Here is an 18,616-nt window from a genome sequence, read left to right as displayed (position 1 = left end):
CCCTATATCTTTTGATGAAATGGCATGCAGAGTAGAGTATGGAGTAATGTTAGGTAAATAATAATCTAAAATTATCTTATTTAATTTAATATCTATAATTTTATATATAATATGTATTTAAAATTATATTTTTATTATATTTAATATTATATATTTATTTTAATAATAATTATTGACCACGTATAAATGTATAATGATGAGTCGTTCAGTGACACGTGACATGTTGACATGGACAGTTGTGTCACATGTTACAATATTATTCATCCACGCGTCACTCGTTATGTCATTATTATAGACTAAATCTTTAAAGTGGTTATTGAGATTGACGCCGTGCAAATCGTCCTTGAGATTCCAATTGCACCAATTACGTTCTTGAGATTGAAAAAATTACACCATATTAGTCCCGGACCCGTTTTCCATTAACGATGCGTTGACGTGACTTGATGACGTAGATCTTTGGTGACACGTGTCACCTCATGATTTGACCACGTGTAATAGTATGATGTCGTGTCGGTCAATGACACGTCGCAATGCTGATGTGGTGGTTATGTCACGTGTCACAATACTATTTTGCCACATGTCACAATGTTATTTGTCCACCTATCATCCACTATGTCATCGTTACATATGCACCAAATTGGTCCCTTACTTTGCATCAAATGACTTATTTTAGTCTGTGAAATTGAATGCCGTGCATTAAATTAGTCCATTCATAAGTTTTTTTTCATTTTTTTTGCAAATTTAAAATTCTCAATATTTTTTGTACACTAATTTTAATTATATTTTTTATTATACAATTTTTTATAATAAATTTTTTAATTAATAATTTTAACTTGTATCATTAAAGCATATGTTAACTAAAACTAAAACTTTATTATTGCCTCTTATATTTATTTGTATCTATTTTAATACTATTCAAGTCATAATTATAATAAGTATTTATATTGATTAATAGTGTAATATATGAAAATGTCGCCTAACTAAGTTATAGATAAAATAAATTATTATAATCGACAATATAAATCTATCTTATTAATTTAGTGAGAAGTCAATTATATGGGGAATCGGACATTCTTAAAACGAATGAAAATAATGAATTTATATTAGTTAACAAGTGCCTTATCAAGTATTCTTAAAATATTTATTAAGGTGTTAAATATTTAAAAAATTGTATTAATAAATATTATTATACTCTTAACTTACACTCTTTACTAAATCAATATCAATATCTCATATAATTCTTTTAATAAAATATTGTAGAAAAAAATTTATATAATTAAAACTAAAATTTTAAAAATATTTTATAAAAGCAATTATATTTAAATAACTTGTGAAAAGATAAAATTAAAATTAGTGTATTAAAAGATATAATGAGAATTTTAAATTTACAAAAAAAATGAAAAAACTTATGAATTGACTAATTTAGTGCACGACATTCAATTTTAGGGATTAAAATGAGTCATTTGATGTAAAATAAGGGACCAATTTAGTGCATATGTAATGATGACATAGTAGATGATGTGGACAAATAATACTGTGACATGTGGCATAATCCAACACGTGGCAAAATAGCATTGTGACACGTGATATAATCATCCACATCAGCATGCCACATGTCGTTGACCGACACATCATCATACCGTTACACGTAGTCAAAATATGAGGTGATATGTGTCACCAAAGATCTACGTCATCAAGCCACGTCAGCGCGTCGTTAACGAAAAACGGGTCAATGACTAATATGGTGCAATTTTTTCAATCTCAATAACGTAATTGGTACAATTGGAATCTCATGAATCACTTTGAAGATTTAGTCCATTATTGTATATGCACTTTGGCGTTAAATGATTCATTTTAACTCCTGAAATTAAATGTTGTACACTAACTTAATTAATTTACTTTTTTTTGTAAATTTAAAATTTTCAGTATATTTAAATTTACTAATTTCAATTCTATTTTTTTACATATTTTTTAAAAATAAGTGCTTTTGTCATATATTTTTAAGATTTTAGTTTTAATTATATAATTTTTTACAATAATTTAACATGATAAATTTTATAATATATAAATATATTATTTTTAAAAAAAATTATATGATTGATTAAATATATATTTTTTTTAAAGTAGTTTAAACTGACTCATGTAAGAATTGAGTTGAGAAATATTTAAAAAGAGAGATATTGACTTAGCCATACGAGTTAATAATCTTATCTAAAGTACGCGTAATTTTTTTATTATTGTAAGATAAGTTAATTAGTCCATTTTGTGTAGTTATCAATACTAAAATATTATAAAGAATTTATATGATTAAAACTAAAATTTTTAACCTATTTATTAAAAATACTTAAATTTAAATAATATGTGAAAAATAAAATTAATGAGGCAAATACTTATCATTACACTGAGAAAAATATTTAACATTGGATATATATATGGATGTTATGAAAGAAAAATTATTCCTCTGTCAAGCATTCAAGAATTGCCTCAATAAATATAGGGATTTGATCCAAATAATGGTCTTTTTCAGCTCTCCAGCAAGAATCTGTAAAAGTCAGAAAGAATTAGCGTTTTTCTGTCATGAACTCATGATGGGTGTTTATTTGGTGTTATGCGGTTTTTCATTGCAGCCAAAGATGTGTTCAGATTTCAGAATGCAGACACTTATTATTATTATTATTATTATTATTATTATTATTATTATTATAGGACAAATAAACAACCATTCTCGTTTAGGATGAACAAGTCATTACACTTTTGTGGGAAAGGGTTCATCAAATTCGGATTTAGATAATATATATTTCTCTTTTCAAATTTTTTTTATAAAAAATATTATTTATATATTAAAATTAGTACATAAAAAAATTAAAAATTTTAAATTTATAAAAAAATAAAAAAATTAGTCAGAAGATTAATTAAATGCACAATATTTAATTTTATAGACTAAAATGAGCCACTTATTACAAGTTCAAAGACTAATTTATTAGTGCATCTGCAATAATAATATAGTTGATCATACATGGACAAACAATATTGTGACATGCGGCACAAGATGACACATAACCAAATAATATTATGACACGTAGCACAATCGTCTATGTTAGCATGTCATGTGTTGCTGAAAATATGGCACAATCGACTAATTATCATATTATTATATGTGGCCAAACTATGAAATGACACATGTCACTAACGATCTATATCATTAAATCATGTAAGTACACTATTAGCAAAAAATAAGTTAAGGACTAACGTAGTACACCTTTGTCAATCTTACTATTAGAATATTAATTAGAATTAGATCAACTAGCATCAATTATAATTATTTAGCATATCTATATATTTATTATGCTTGTATTACTTTGATTCTTCTAGAATCTATATACAACCTTGTATATTGTATTATTCTTCAACTTACTCGAAAACAACCCTTTCTTTATATTACTGTTTTGTTTCTAATATGGTATCAAGAGTATAGGTTTTTCTTTTCTCTATAGAAATTAGTTTATAGCCGTTTTGTTTTTTCTTTAAGCAATGTTCTTTGTCTTTAATTTTCGATACTTTTCCGACATTTTAGTTCATCACTATCCTTTCAACCGTGTTCGCCTCGTCGTCACGAGTCCAACGAACCCAACCCCCATCACTAGAGACATCCAGACGCGCCGCCGCAAGTTCCTACCGCTGCTATTTTCTTCTCCTCTCCAGACGCATTCAGTGCCGTTGGATTCGACACCAAATCAACGGCACCAAAGTCTCCACGTGTCACAACCTGCGCATCCCACAGATCTGCATCCAACCCGCGTCTAGATCCGTGTGTTGACCCAAACCGGCCTGTTTGTTGACCCACGTATTAGCCCCGTTGTGTTAGCACTGCCATGTTTTTTCTCCTCCACTCAGATGCTGCCATGTTTTCTTCATTGCTGATGTGTCATACAGTAGGACCCTCCCTAAGATTTTTTAATGAGCTCTTTTCGATTTTGTCTTCCGTTTTTTTCAATTTTTGTCCCGATTTTGCAGTTTTCTCTCTTTTTGTCTCTGTCATTATAAAAAAAATCAGATATTTTTCAGCCACAGATAGGAAGGTAAATTTTGCCGAAACTATCATCGTTTTTTGTCACATACTCCAAGATTGCCCCTCTATTGAATGTCGAAAATGCAAGCAGAAAGGACACATTGGCTTCAATTGCCCAATATTGTTTTGTCATTATTGTAAGCTCTTAAGACATTTGATTACTTCTTGTCGCACCACGTCCTGAACAGACCAAGTATCATTCTCTTCCTAACTTCTCCAAGAATGTGCCTGCTTTTGCTGCTGCTACTGCTACTGAATCTACCAGCTCTGCTTCTCTCAACTCATCTCTTGCCTCTCTATCTGATATTGAGTCTCTTCTTAAGTAACTTTTCTCCTTTTCTCGTAATACTGCCGCTCCTATTGTCATGCCTTCTCCCTCCAATTGTTCTTTTAGGGTAAGAAATCCACTTCTTCATATTCTTAATTATCATTATTTTTTTCTACTATTCTTCATCACCATGAACCTAAGTTGTTCCGAGTGTTAGGATTTGGTTGAATTAGTCCCACATTGCTTAGGATAGCAAATGGAGTGGGTGGCCTAGACTATAAATATGAGGCTAAGTTCTCCATATTTTTTGCACCAGTCGGAAACACTTAAAGCTTGTATCTGACTTTTCTTTTTCTCTATACCTTTTGATTAGAGAGTGTTGTGAGGTGTAGTTAAATATTTGCTTTAAGAGTGTGGGTGTACTGGGGTGCCAGTGTTAGAGAGAAAGAAGTCTATATGTTGTAACAATTTTCACATAGTGATATTCTCTGATTGTCATTTGACAACGGCCGTGGTTTTTTTCTCCAGTAATTGGAGTTTCCACGTTAAATTCTTGTGTTGTGATTGTGTCTATTTTATTCTCTGTGAAAGGTATTTTCTCAAGGGGGAATGGTGGATTATTCCCAACAAGTGGTATAAGAGCTTTGGTTCGGTGGGATTTATTCTTAGTATGCTCTGTGGTTGCAGCCTAGTCTGACCTTCCACATCAAAAAAATAATTTTGTCCTATAGCTTGAGGTTGATCTTTGGTTGCTGTTGTTGTTGCTAGAAGGTAGTGTGACACTGTGAGAGTGCAGTTTGGAAAGGTTCTGGCTAAGGAAAGACTTGGTATTTAAGTGTGTCCATTGTGACCCACCTCTCTTTCCTGGGGACCCTTCCTAGTGCACAGTCTACAGTTGAATTATACTATTTCAGTATACAGTTGCAACAATGTCAGGATATTCAAGTGCTATGAAGCTTGAAATAGAGAAATTTGATGGAAGAATCAATTTTGGCTTGTGGCAAATACAAGTCAATGATGTGTTGATACAATCAGGTTTGCACAAGGCGTTGAAGGAGAAGATCTCTGGTATGATTGCTCTCTCTATGAGAGAAGATGATGTTCTCTAGAAGACAAGAAGTATCCTCATGGTATTGCCGCACTGCCAAGGATAAGGATAAGTTGTGGCAATCGGGTCCACAATTGCACACGGGTATTGGTTGGCATTGAGATGCAAGATGTGTGGCGGAGTTATGTCGATGGCTGAAAAACTTCCAGAAAAAGCCAATTTGGAAGTTGCACCATGAATTTTCAGCAAGGTTTCGATCTGTACCAAGGCGAAATGCTTGGAGTGGTCTAATTCCAAGTGAGTATACTTTCATGGTGGAGTATGATAGTTCTTTGAACTATGATTGTCGGTATAGACAATTGCAGCAAAAAATTGTCGGTGTTGACTATGGAAGCTGAAGATGTGTGGCTATTTCAATCAAGGTGGAGATTGTTAGGATTTGGTTGAATTAGTCCCACATTGCTTAGGATAGCAAATGGAGTGGGTGGCCTAGGCTATAAATATGAGGCTAAGTTCTCCATATTTTTTGCACCAGTCGGAAACACTTAAAGCTTGTATCTGACTTTTCTTTTCCTCTATACCTTTTGATTAGAGAGTATTGTGAGGTGTAGTTAAATATTTGCTTTGAGAGTGTGGGTGTATTGGGGTGCCGGTGTTAGAGAGAAAGAAGTCTATATGTTGTAATAATTTTCACATAGTGATATTCTCTGGTTGTCATTTGACAACGGACCGTGATTTTTTTCTCCAGTAATTAGAGTTTTCACGTTAAATTCTTGTGTTATGATCGTATCTATTTTATTTCTCTGTGAAAGGTATTTTCTCAAGGGGGAATGATGGATTATTCCCAACACCGAGAAACCTCCACAAATTCAAATTGGCAGCAAGTAATGCAGGAAGAAATCCAAACACTTGAAAAAATACACACTTGGGACTTGGTTGATCCTCCTTCTGATCATGAAATTGTGGGTAGTAGATGTATATATAAGATCAAGACTCACTTTAATGGTTCTATTGACCATTATAAGGCACGATTGGTTGCTCAAGGATGTACTCAAGAGTATGGTATTGATTATGAAGAGACGTTTGCTCATGTTGCTCGTCCTACATATGTTTGCGCTCTCCTTGCCATTGCTGCGGTAAGAAAATAGTCTCTCAGACAGATGGATGTGATGAATGTATTTCTTCATGGAGATTTGAAAAAGAAGGTTTATATAAAACTACCTCCGAAATATCCTTGTCCTTCTAGCGAAGTCAGTCTCTTTCGTAAGGTACTTTATGGTCATAAGCAAGCTCCTCGTGAATGGTTTGAAAAGTTCAACACCACTATATACAATCTTGGTTTCACTTGCAACCCTTATGAGAATGTTCTCTTTATTTGTAAAAGTGAACATGGGTTGTTCTTCTATTTTTGTATGTCGATGACATGATCATTACTAGAGATGATATTGATGGTATCTCTGATCTTAACGTATCCCTGTACCACACTTTTGAGATGAAAGATCTTGATTCTCTCAGTTATTTTCTTGGCCTTGAAGTCATATCCTTCGATGTCGGCATCTATCTCTCTCGAGCTAAGTATGCTTCTGATCTTTTTGCTCGAGTCAAAGTTACACATAGTCGCACTGAGTCTACTCTTCTTGAGCCTAATATTCAATTTACTCCTATGTATGACACTGTTTTGGATAATCATACTCTTTACGACAGTTAGTTAGAGATCTCGTCTACTTGACTGTCACACGACCAGACACCGCCTATCCAGTTCATGTTCTTAGCCAGTTCTTGTTAGCTCTTCATACTACTCACTATGCTGCAATTCTTCGCATTCTTCGCGACATCAAAGGAACTATATTTCATGGTCTTCATTTTTCTGCCCATTCATCCTTAATCCTTCAAGTGTATTCAAATGCTGATTGAGCTGGTGTTCCCATTGATCGTCATTCTACTACTTGTTATTATTTGTTTCTTGGTGACTCTCATTTTCTGGCGAGCCAAGAAACAAACGTTCACTGCTCGATCAAGCACCGAAATTGAATATCATGCTCTTGCTGACACCACTGCTGAGATTGTCTCGATTTGTTGGCTTCTCGAAGACTTAGGTGTCCCTCAGTTGTCCTCAACTGATGTTTATTGCGACAACTGCAGTGCTATTCAGATTACTCATAATGATGTTTTTCATGAATACACCAAACACATTGAAATTGATTGTCATTTTGTTCGGCAACGTCTTCTTATTGATGTTGCTCGTCTCGTAGCCGTTGAAATTCTGATTCAGATTGCGATATCTTCACGAAGGCTCATTATCCTACTCGTTTTTGGACTTTAGTGTCCAAACTCAAGATGATATCTTTATCTCCCACTTGAATTTAAAAAAGGATATTAGAGTATAATTAGAATTAGATCAATTAGTATCAATTATAATTATTTAGTATATTTATATATTTATAAGGCTTTTATTATTTTCATTTTTTAGTATTTATATATAACTTTGTATATTGTATTGTTTTTTAACTCATTCAATAATAAATCATTTTTTTTAAATTACTGTCTTGCTTTTAATATTTATAGATATAATTAATGTAATTAAAATCTCAAAAATGATTTTGATGCATGACACAAATTTAAATATTATTTTAAAATTTAACTTAAATGTAAAATAAGATATCTTTTAACTGATTTTTATTGTCTGTGCGTACTGGGTGGTGCAATTGATTTCTTATTTCATCGTGGTTATTAGATTTATCGCATATAATTAATGGTATGTCCCTGGATGAGTAGATGGAATCCATAGATGCCATTTCAAGTTGTGTCATTGATAAAGTGGCAACGCGTTTAATTATCCACCAATTTCGTATATTATGTATTTCTGTATTAATATATTAACAATGATAGATATACACTAAAATTAATTATTAGAATAAAATATGTATTAAAAATTTAAAATATAAAATATATATTAAAATTAAATTAAATTAAATATAAAATAATTAATTTTAATAATTAATTTTAATATATAAATAATATTTTATAAATATATATTTTTTTACATATTTTATATATTTATTTTATATTTTAATATATATATTTTATATAAATTTAATATGATTTTATGATTTTAGGTGAGGGGAAAAAGTGTTTTTAAGATATGCTACTACAAATAAACAATTTTAGATTTTTCATTTGTTACGAGTTATAGGTTAATTTAATTTAGAATTTATTTGGGTGAGTTTTTTTTTTTAAAATCTTTTTGTTGATTTTTTTTAAAATACTAGAAAGTTATTAGAATTTATTATTTTTGGTTATCAGTTAGTTATCAATGTTTAAAAATATGTGCTAATAGTATGTTGTTGAATTACTAGTTATGAAGCAACATCATTTTTTTTTATTTGCCGACACTTTCTGACACGTGTGTTTTATGTGGCTAATCGTGTTTTAATAAAAAATTAAAATTTTTGTCTAAACATGTTTGGACACATCTAAATACCATCATGTGTCAACGTGTCCAACCTTATTCTCAATATGCATTTTTAAGATGAGTTTAGAAATAGTATATATTATTTATTAAAACAAAAAATATTTTAAATACTTTATATAATTAAAAAATATTAAAAATAAACAAAAATTAATTTAATTTTTAATATCAATAAAATATCAAAATATAACTACAATTTATCTAAACAATACTTTATATTTTATATATATATATATTGTGTTCCTGTATCTTATAAGAATTTTAAATTTGTGTGTCTGCGTACCGGTATCATATCATGTCCTGTATCTGTGTTGGTGTCTATACATCATAGATTACTAGACTAAAGAAATTGAATTAATGACTAAAAGTGATTGTTAAAAATAATAAATTCTAATTGTACTTAAATATTTATCTTTTTTAACTTATTCTTTAAAAACATAATTTATTTATTTATGGATGAATTTCTACTAAAATTTTTTTTTAAAAAAATATATTTAAATATCTCATATAAAAATATCTTTTTATTTAATAATTATATTTAAATACAATAATATAAAAAATAATTTTATTTATTATATTAAAAATATTTTTTAAGTAAAAATATAAATTATAGCTTTTAACAAAAAAATAATATTTTTATTTTTATTATCAAAATTTTATTAAATACATTAAAAAAATCTCATTACAATTTTTTTAATAATTTAATCACATTCAAACAAATTCTTAACTCTATTTAAATATACCAACTTTAAATAATGAAGAAACGAGAAATTCACAAAATAAGAAGAACAATGATTATTTATGAAAACAAAATAATAATATTAGAGAGACAAAAAATTTTAATTTATTTTATTTATTATTTATAAATTATTAATAAATATTATTAAAATAAGATAAATTCCGATTATTGTTAATTAGCTATTTCTTTTTATTATCCAACCTTTCCGAATACATTAACAGAAACTTTCTTAAGTGAGAACGCAACCCTTTATCCCTCTAACAAGTAACAACTTTTAATGGAACTTTCAATGAAAAATTCAGCAACCTCTCCTGCGCAGTTGGGTGCAATTAATTTCAATGTCCTTTTAGATTTGTACAAATCGTATGCTACATCACTATACTTGAAGACGTCTTCAACGGGTCATGTATGTGCTTATTATTGTGGAAAATATGGAGATATATAAGTCCAGTTTAGATAAACAACTTAATTAAATTTATTTTGACAAAATAATTTAAATAATAAATAATTATATTAAAAATATTTTATAAATAAATTATTTTATGTTTGAGTTTTTAATTTTAAAAATATTTATTTTATAGAAATATGATAAAAAATAATAATATTATAAAAAAAGTTATTTTTTATAATTTTTTTATAAATTTTTAAATAATTTTTTAGAAAATTATAATTTAATTTTGAATTAAACATTAATACTAATACTTTTTATAAATAAAAAACTTAAAAAATTACTTTTAAAACTTTCCAAACGCACACACAGTATTGATTAAATTTAGTCTTTAACTTATATGGCTGTGAAGGTGATCTTTCCCATATACCCAGAGATAATCAGCAGGGGTTTGGATATCCCTTTTATAGTTGTGTTCCACAAAATATACTTTGTATTAAAATTTTGCCATATAAATAGTAATGTATGGTCTTATTTTTTCTTTTGAAATTATGTGTTCCACAATTTGGTCTTATTTTCACCAACCTGCTTAGTGTTTGATACTGTTAACAGACTATTAATATCATTATATCAACTATTAATATCACTAGTAGTCTGTTTAAGTAAATATCGAGTATTCGAATTTCACTTTATACATATAATAATTCATTGACTAACAATAAATTTTTAAATAAAATTTTGATCTGCTATTTAAATTAAATAAGTGTCTGAAATTTAAATCTCATATAACACTAACTCAATTTGATATTTGAAAAAACTAAACTAAATTAATTGCAACATCTATAAGAGTAAACCATGACAATGATTCTCAAGATGCACTACGTCTTCATTCTTCCTCCTCTACTTTTTTGAGCATATCCACATCCCGACAAAGTAAGGGTTGTTTAATAGTTAATACTGTAATTGTCACGTTGCGCTGATAATGATGACTTTGGATTTTAGAAACTTCAATTTGGATACGTGGCTCCCCTATATGACTATATCAATCAATATATAAAAATATAGGAAAAGTCTAGGGGGCAGCAGTTTTATTGAATTTTGGCCAGCATGTAACCAGCAGAGGAAGGTGAGTCATTGGATGAAATTTCACACCCATCTCACACCATCAAATCATCATTGATGACTAATTAATAGCTAACAATCACAAAAATTGCTGGCCCCTAGCATTGCTCAAAAATATAATATGAATTAAATTTAAACATACAAATAATAGTCGTTTTTTATTTTTAATATTAAAAAGAAGATGGTATTTTACAATGTTATTGACATCAGGATGCGGAGAACTAACAAAAATTAGAATATTAGATTTATCACTTAAAATATAAATTTAATTCTTAGATTTGTATATTTTAATTTTTTTGAAATTTTTAATACACAAATAACAAATCTGATTCTTAAAATTATGTATCTCACCAAAATCAAATTTTTAGATTTTAATATTTTTTTAATATATTTGATCGTTCGATTTGTTTGGTAACCATTTTTAAAAAAATCAATTTCATATTAAAAAAATACCAACTTTTTCAGTAAGTATGCATTTTCCGCCAATTTGCTGCATATATATATATAAAAAAATAGAAAAGTATAGGGACTAGCAATTTTATTAAATTTTGACCAGCATGTAATTAATAAAAGAAAATAGAATAATTTTATACTATTAGATGAAATTTCACACCATTAAAAATATCATTAATGACTCTTTAATAACTATAAATCATAAAAGTTATTGACCCTAGTACTTCTCTAAAAAAATTTAGCCAATAATAGTATCATATATATGTGGAGAAGACACCAGTTTCCATTTAACAGCCACAGAATACGGTTTGGCTCTCCTTGTCTTCATAATAAATGCTTATTATTATATAGTTTTGTGCATGCATGTTACATGTGACATCAGATCAGCAACATGCACGAGATAAATATGTTCCCAACCCCCTCTCCTCCATCTCAGTCTCCTTCCTTTTTGCATACAGAATTAAAACTGGACCCGAAGGAAGAAAGGAATTAAAAGAGGAGGGCGTTTATATGGACCCGTAGGCATATGTTTTTTTTTTCTTCGAAATAATAACTATTTAAGAATGTGATATATATTTGGCTATTTGCATTTTGTCATAAGTTAGTTAATGAAAAGATAAAACCAAGTACAAGTAATTTTATATAAAATTGATAGTTGATAATTGTTAGATAATAATAATTTAGTCAAATTATATAATTAACAATTTTCGACTATAAATTTTATATAAAAATGTCTTTATACACATAAATTTTCACTATAAAAGATAGATTTAGGAATATAAAAATGAAGGGGTCAAAAATTAAAATATTGTATAATTAAATATAAGATTATATATTTAATAATAGATATAATTATAATTAATTTTTTAATTAAAAATTAATAAATATTTGTCAAATAAAAGAATTATCTCAATCTTTATAATTTTTTATAATTTTTTATGATTTTATCTAATAAAATATAAAAAAATCTAAAAATTAATAAATATTTGTCAAATAAAAGAATTATCTCAATCTTTATAATTTTTTATAATTTTTTATGATTTTATCTAATAAAATATAAAAAAATCTATTTTTAAATATTTTGTTAATTAATTTATTTTATTACGTATTTATGTGACAATAAATTATATTTTTATGTTTTATATTATTAAAAAATATAACATAAAATAATATAAATATAATTCATTATGTTTTATATTATTAAAAAATATAACATAAAATAATATAAATTAATTGCACTAATAATTTTATTATGTGAATTTAAAATATTTTAAAGTATTTTTATATAATAATAGAAATAAAAATTAATAAAAAAAACTAAATAAAATTAAAAAAAGAATAATATTATTATAAATAATATTAAAATATTTTTTATATAATTATAAATGTTAAAATTAATTTAAAAAAATACAAATAATATAAATGTCTGTAGAAAATTTTGAACTCTAATACATAAAGAATACTAACTTTTTTTTACTATTATTACACTATTAAATTTTACTCTATACAATGCATTTATTATAATAATATATGAATTTAAAATTTGTTGCCAATAAATTATAACTCAAATAGCATAGTCTTCCTATACTCACCTAAGAGATCACGAATTTGAATCACCTTATCTTTAATATGAAATAAAGAAAAGTTTAAAATTTATTAGAAAAACAAGACCATTACTTACCCTTTAAATCCGTCCCTGTTCACCACAAGAAAAATATTTCTAGGCACATCAATCATTTTCACCAAAATTTTATAAATCTTGTTAAAAGTATTTATAACATTTTAAAAATATTATGAAAAAATATTTTATTTAAAATAGTTTAATTTAAATGTACCAACAATATTATACATTTTATTAATATATTTGTTTAATTATATTTTTTATAATTATTTACTCATTTAATATAAAAAGTAATTACTTTAATTGACATAATATTATATAATTAGATGTACGCATAAAAATATTTTGTAATAACACTATCAAAAATAAATTTTATTAAAAATTATTAAAAAATATCTTTTTATATTTACACTACTGAATACATAAAAAAAAAGTAAAAACTTTTTATTATATATTATAAAGTGAGAAACCACGTACGAAGAGTGTCTATATAAGTTGTTACGATTCCATAAAAATTATTATGCAGAGATCGGAGCCATTCCTACTAGTATTATTTTTAGTTCCTATCTTACTCATTACTCTCAAATAATAGTTGATGGCTTCTCTTCATCATCACCCTCTTCCATATTCTGAAGCCAAACCCAACAATTCAATTGTTCCAGAGATTCATCACGATGAGACCATCACTACTACTACTACTACTACTAGTGCTGTGGCACATATGGAGGAGGCTTCAAGAAAGAGCAATGGAGAAGAGAAGAGCAATCCTATCTGTTTGACATGGAAGGATCTTTGGGTGAATGCTTCCATGGGGAAGAGAGGGACCAAAGCTATCCTTCAGGGGCTAACCGGTTATGCCAAACCGGGTCAGCTCTTGGCCATTATGGGTCCTTCTGGTTGTGGCAAGTCAACACTTCTTGATACTTTAGCAGGTATATATAACAAAATTAGTTAAGATTTAAGAGTAGTAATACCCTTCATCAAGTCACTAATAAGAAATTTTTAATCAAGATATTTTTATTTTAAATAAATTTTAATCAATAAATTACTCACCAAATTTTTATTTTATTAAACAAATCAATTTTACATCATATTATATGTTGGTTTATATATACAAAGAATTATTTGTCTGAAAATTTTAAAATTCATAAAAGTTAATGCATCTTTATTACATAGTTATACAGATAGATTTACCTAATTTTATACTAAATTTTTAATATATGAGTTGATTTGTATAACAAAATAAAATATTAAAAATTAATTTTATGATTAAAGTTATATTAAGAATTAAAATTTCAACCAAAACTAAAATTTTTTTGAAAATAGATTTGAGTTATTACTTATTACTCATTAATTAATTATATATCTTCATAAATTCTTTTACTCATCATCTTTACTTTAATTAAACAAGGAAACTTTTTCATTAAAAATTTTAAGTCATTGATAAAATATATTTACATTTTTCACATGAATTAGTTTTATATGTATTGAGAGCGTAAAATTCTATATTATTATTAACTAATAAAATAGCCCCATCAATTTCAATAATAGAACCATAACACTATTATATAAATAAAGAAAATTCATTTTTCTTTTGTCAAAGATAGTATTTATTTATAAGAAAAATGAATGACTACTAAATATCATGATTTTTTGAAAAAAAAAAAAAAACCACTAAAGGTATGTTTTTACACTTGATCCACATCTTGAAATTCATAATAATTCAGGTAGATTGGGTTCAAACACAAGACAAACTGGAGAGATTCTTGTCAATGGTCACAAACAATCACTGGCTTATGGAAGCACGGTACAAAATCTTAAATCCTTATTAATTAGTTTCAACAGCATGATAAAATTCAGCTTCTTCTAATTATTATTAGTCCTTGTGTGCATTTATATAGGCATACGTGACACAAGATGATAGCTTAATAACATCATTAACAGTGAGAGAAGCAGTGTACTATTCAGCTCAGCTTCAGTTGCCTGATTCGATGTCAAAGGCAGAGAAGAAAGAGAGAGCAGAGTTCACAATAAGAGAGATGGGTTTGCAAGATGCCATCAACACTAGAATTGGTGGCTGGGGTTGCAAAGGAATCAGCGGTGGTCAGAAGAGACGTGTAAGCATCTGCATTGAGATATTAACACGCCCAAGGCTCTTGTTTCTTGATGAACCAACAAGTGGACTTGACAGTGCTGCCTCTTACTATGTCATGAAAAGAATTAAATCCCTCGATCATAAAGATGGCATTCAAAGGACAGTTATTGCATCAATCCATCAGCCAAGTGCTGAAGTTTTCCAATTCTTTGATAATCTCTGTTTGCTCTCTGCTGGCAAAACAGTTTACTTTGGACCTGCTTCTGCTGCAATTCAGGTTACTAATAAACTAACTAACTAAACGACTATAATGTTTTTTTTGCTAATTAACTATTGATTTTGAGTGAGTGCAGTTCTTCGCTTCAAATGGTTTTCCTTGTCCCGCTCTTCAAAATCCATCTGATCACTTATTGAAAACTATAAACAAGGACTTTGATCAGGTAAATGCTAATTACTCTTTATTTTAAGTTTGTTCTTATTGTTTTAATTTTCTTAATGAGATACTTAATTATATAGGTTCATTTTTTTGGATATGAGAAGTATGTGTGTGTTGTGCGTGGTTGTGGAGGATGTAGGTGCTAGACATGAATGTGGGACAGTTTTTTCTGAATCAAGGATCTGATTTCTTTGTATAAAAAATTAAGTCTACGAATCTGATTAGTGTGAAAGAGAAAATTTAAATTTTGGCGAAGATAATCCGACCCTCCAATTTGTGTACCTAAAAATTAGACAATCCAATTTTTGTTCTTTTAACACCAAGTTGTGTAAAGCACTTATACACTCTCATAACTGCGTCCTGCACCATTTCTTCTTCCACGTCTAAATTAAAAAGTGAATTATATAATATGGTAGGAAATGGAGGTAGGTTTAGCCGGGACGAGTGGAGGAGCATTACCGGCAGAAGCAGCAATTGGAATCCTTGTGAACGCATACAAAGCCTCAGAAATAAACGAACAAGTTGAAACGGAAGTAACTGCCATATCTAAAATGGTATTGTTCAATCGAAGTGAATAGATGTCATAGTTTATTGTTCAATAGTATATAGTAGCAACCAAAATCCAATGTTTATTGATTTCAGGAAATTAGGTCCGTAGAGAAGAAGAGAGGACATGCAAGCTTCCTTAGGCAGTGCATTGTTCTTACAAAAAGATCATTTGTGAACATGTCCCGCGATCTAGGCTATTATTGGCTGCGCCTTGCTATATATATTGCCTTGGCTATAAGTTTAGCCACTATCTTCTATCATTTAGACACAAGTTATGCTTCAATTAAGGTAAGACCAACATTAGCTAGCCTAAGTTTGTTTACGGGCATGGAACATTGAGACTGGAACACAGAAATATAAAATCATTTTTGTTTTGACTACACAAAATTGTATTTGGTAAATAAGACATGTATAGATATATTGTGTCTATAAATATTGAATTAGTATATTTTGTATCCATTTTGACAAAAATAAATACAGAGTCATTAATAAAAAATATAATTTATTATTTTTATTAATTTTTATAATTATGGAAGGGTATTTTAGAAAAAAAATTATTTAATCATTAAAAAATTTTAAAAAAATATTTTCATAAAAATACAATTTAACCAATAAAAAAATAATTTGTTAAAGAATATTTTAGTAAATAAAATTTACTCACGAAAAATTATTTTTTATTACAAAATACCTTATTTTTTGGTAAAAATAGATAAAAGTTAATGTTAGTTAATAAAAAAAATTTAAAATAGATTAAAGAGGAATTTTTTAAAAGTTATAAAAAAAAAGAGCGTATATTTTTCAAATAAAAAAAATAATAATTATTTTAGTATTTCTCAGAAAATTCTTTTATTATTATTATTATATTTTTTTGAATTTTTTTAATAAAAAATTAAATTTTTATAATTTATTTTAATTTATAACCAAACAAAATATAAATATATTTTTATTTTTATATTTTATTTTTAGTATCTTATTTTATTTTATTCTCCGAACTAAACGTAGACTTAAAGTTTACCTCTATGTAATGTTTCAAGGATTAATTTTGCTTCCAGTTTTGATATAACTATTAATTATTATTTCAGGATAGAGGGTCACTTCTTGCATTTGTATCCACTTTCATAACTTTCATGAGCATTGGTGGATTCCCTTCCTTTGTGGAAGATATGAAGGTATTCGAAAGAGAAAGGCTAAATGGGCATTATGGTGTGACTGCGTTTGTCATAGGAAACACCTTATCAGCCATCCCATTTGTGTTGATAGTTTCTTTCATTCCGGGAGCTATAGCATACTACCTCCCTGGTCTTCAGAGTAGATACGACCACTTTCTTTACTTCATTTGTGTTCTATTTTCTTGCCTCATGTTAGTGGAGAGCCTCATGATGATAGTTGCAAGCGTGGTTCCAAACTACCTAATGGGAATCATAACCGGCTCTGGAATCCAAGGCATCATGATCTTAGTTGCTGGCTTCTTCAAACTGCCAAGCACCATTCCTAAGCCATTTTGGAGATACCCTTTGCATTACATAGCGTTCCACACTTATGCATTCCAAGGATTGTTCAAGAACGAATATCAAGGCTTGAAATTCCATGGAGGCTCATCACACAAGTACATTACGGGTGAAGAGATTATGAGGGACACGTGGCAAACGGACATGAGTTACTCAAAGTGGGTTGATCTTGCAATATTAGTAGGGATGATTGGTGTGTATCGTGTTATGTTTTTGGTTATCATAAAGATTACTGAGAAGGTGAAGCCTATTGTTGGATCCTTCAAGCTGAGGTCTCCCAAACAAACAATTTATGTCGTCGAAAATCCCAATGCTACTCCTTTGCATGTGGAGCTTGTATGACACCTTTCAAAATTATGTTGAATTTAATTTTATATTATATGTAACTGTTAAGAATATAAACAAAAATCTAGCCCAGGCCTATTGTAGTTCGGTTTAATGTCGTTTCTTCTTTTCTGTGTTTTTTTTTTTGTTTTCAAAATCTAATATTCTTTCTTTTGGACTCCGGCCCATTGTAATACCAAGAGAAAAAGATTATTTTTGGTTTTTTAATAATGCAACAAGGTAAATGCTTGGAGAGTGTTTGATTTACATAATTAAACAAATAAAAAAATTGAGGCCTCTCCATCCAGGCCAATTCCAGTCGAGTTCAGCTCCAAGAAGATACAATCTGGATTGACAACTCTTTACAAGGGAGGACTTACAGAAAAATAAAATTACTTTTGCACTTATAATTTAAGTTCATTTAAAAAGTTTTAAAAGTATTTTTTTTAATTTTTAATTTATGAAAAGTAGTAGTATTAATATCTGATACAATTTTTAAAATCAAATTATTGTTTTCTAAAAAGCTA

At 28.2% G+C, this 18,616-nt stretch overlaps 1 protein-coding gene across 1 annotated transcript; it reads left to right on the top strand.

Annotated features, from left to right (window-relative positions):
- Positions 1–13,673: 13,673 nt before the first annotated feature.
- Positions 13,674–18,320, top strand: LOC130968203 (ABC transporter G family member 1-like). The gene is made up of 7 exons (XM_057893369.1): positions 13,674–14,109; positions 14,905–14,984; positions 15,079–15,549; positions 15,626–15,712; positions 16,125–16,262; positions 16,351–16,545; positions 17,340–18,320. The coding sequence occupies exons 1-7, from the start codon at positions 13,773–13,775 to the stop codon at positions 18,105–18,107; spliced, it is 2,076 nt and encodes a 691-aa protein (XP_057749352.1). The 5' UTR covers positions 13,674–13,772; the 3' UTR covers positions 18,108–18,320.
- The last annotated feature ends 296 nt before the right edge of the window (positions 18,321–18,616 follow it).

The sequence above is a fragment of the Arachis stenosperma genome, chromosome 3 (genome assembly GCF_014773155.1).
Source record: "Arachis stenosperma cultivar V10309 chromosome 3, arast.V10309.gnm1.PFL2, whole genome shotgun sequence".
Lineage (NCBI taxonomy): Eukaryota > Viridiplantae > Streptophyta > Magnoliopsida > Fabales > Fabaceae > Arachis > Arachis stenosperma.
The sequence above is the reverse complement of the archived record's forward strand: the minus strand, read 5'-3'. Positions and strand labels throughout refer to the sequence as shown.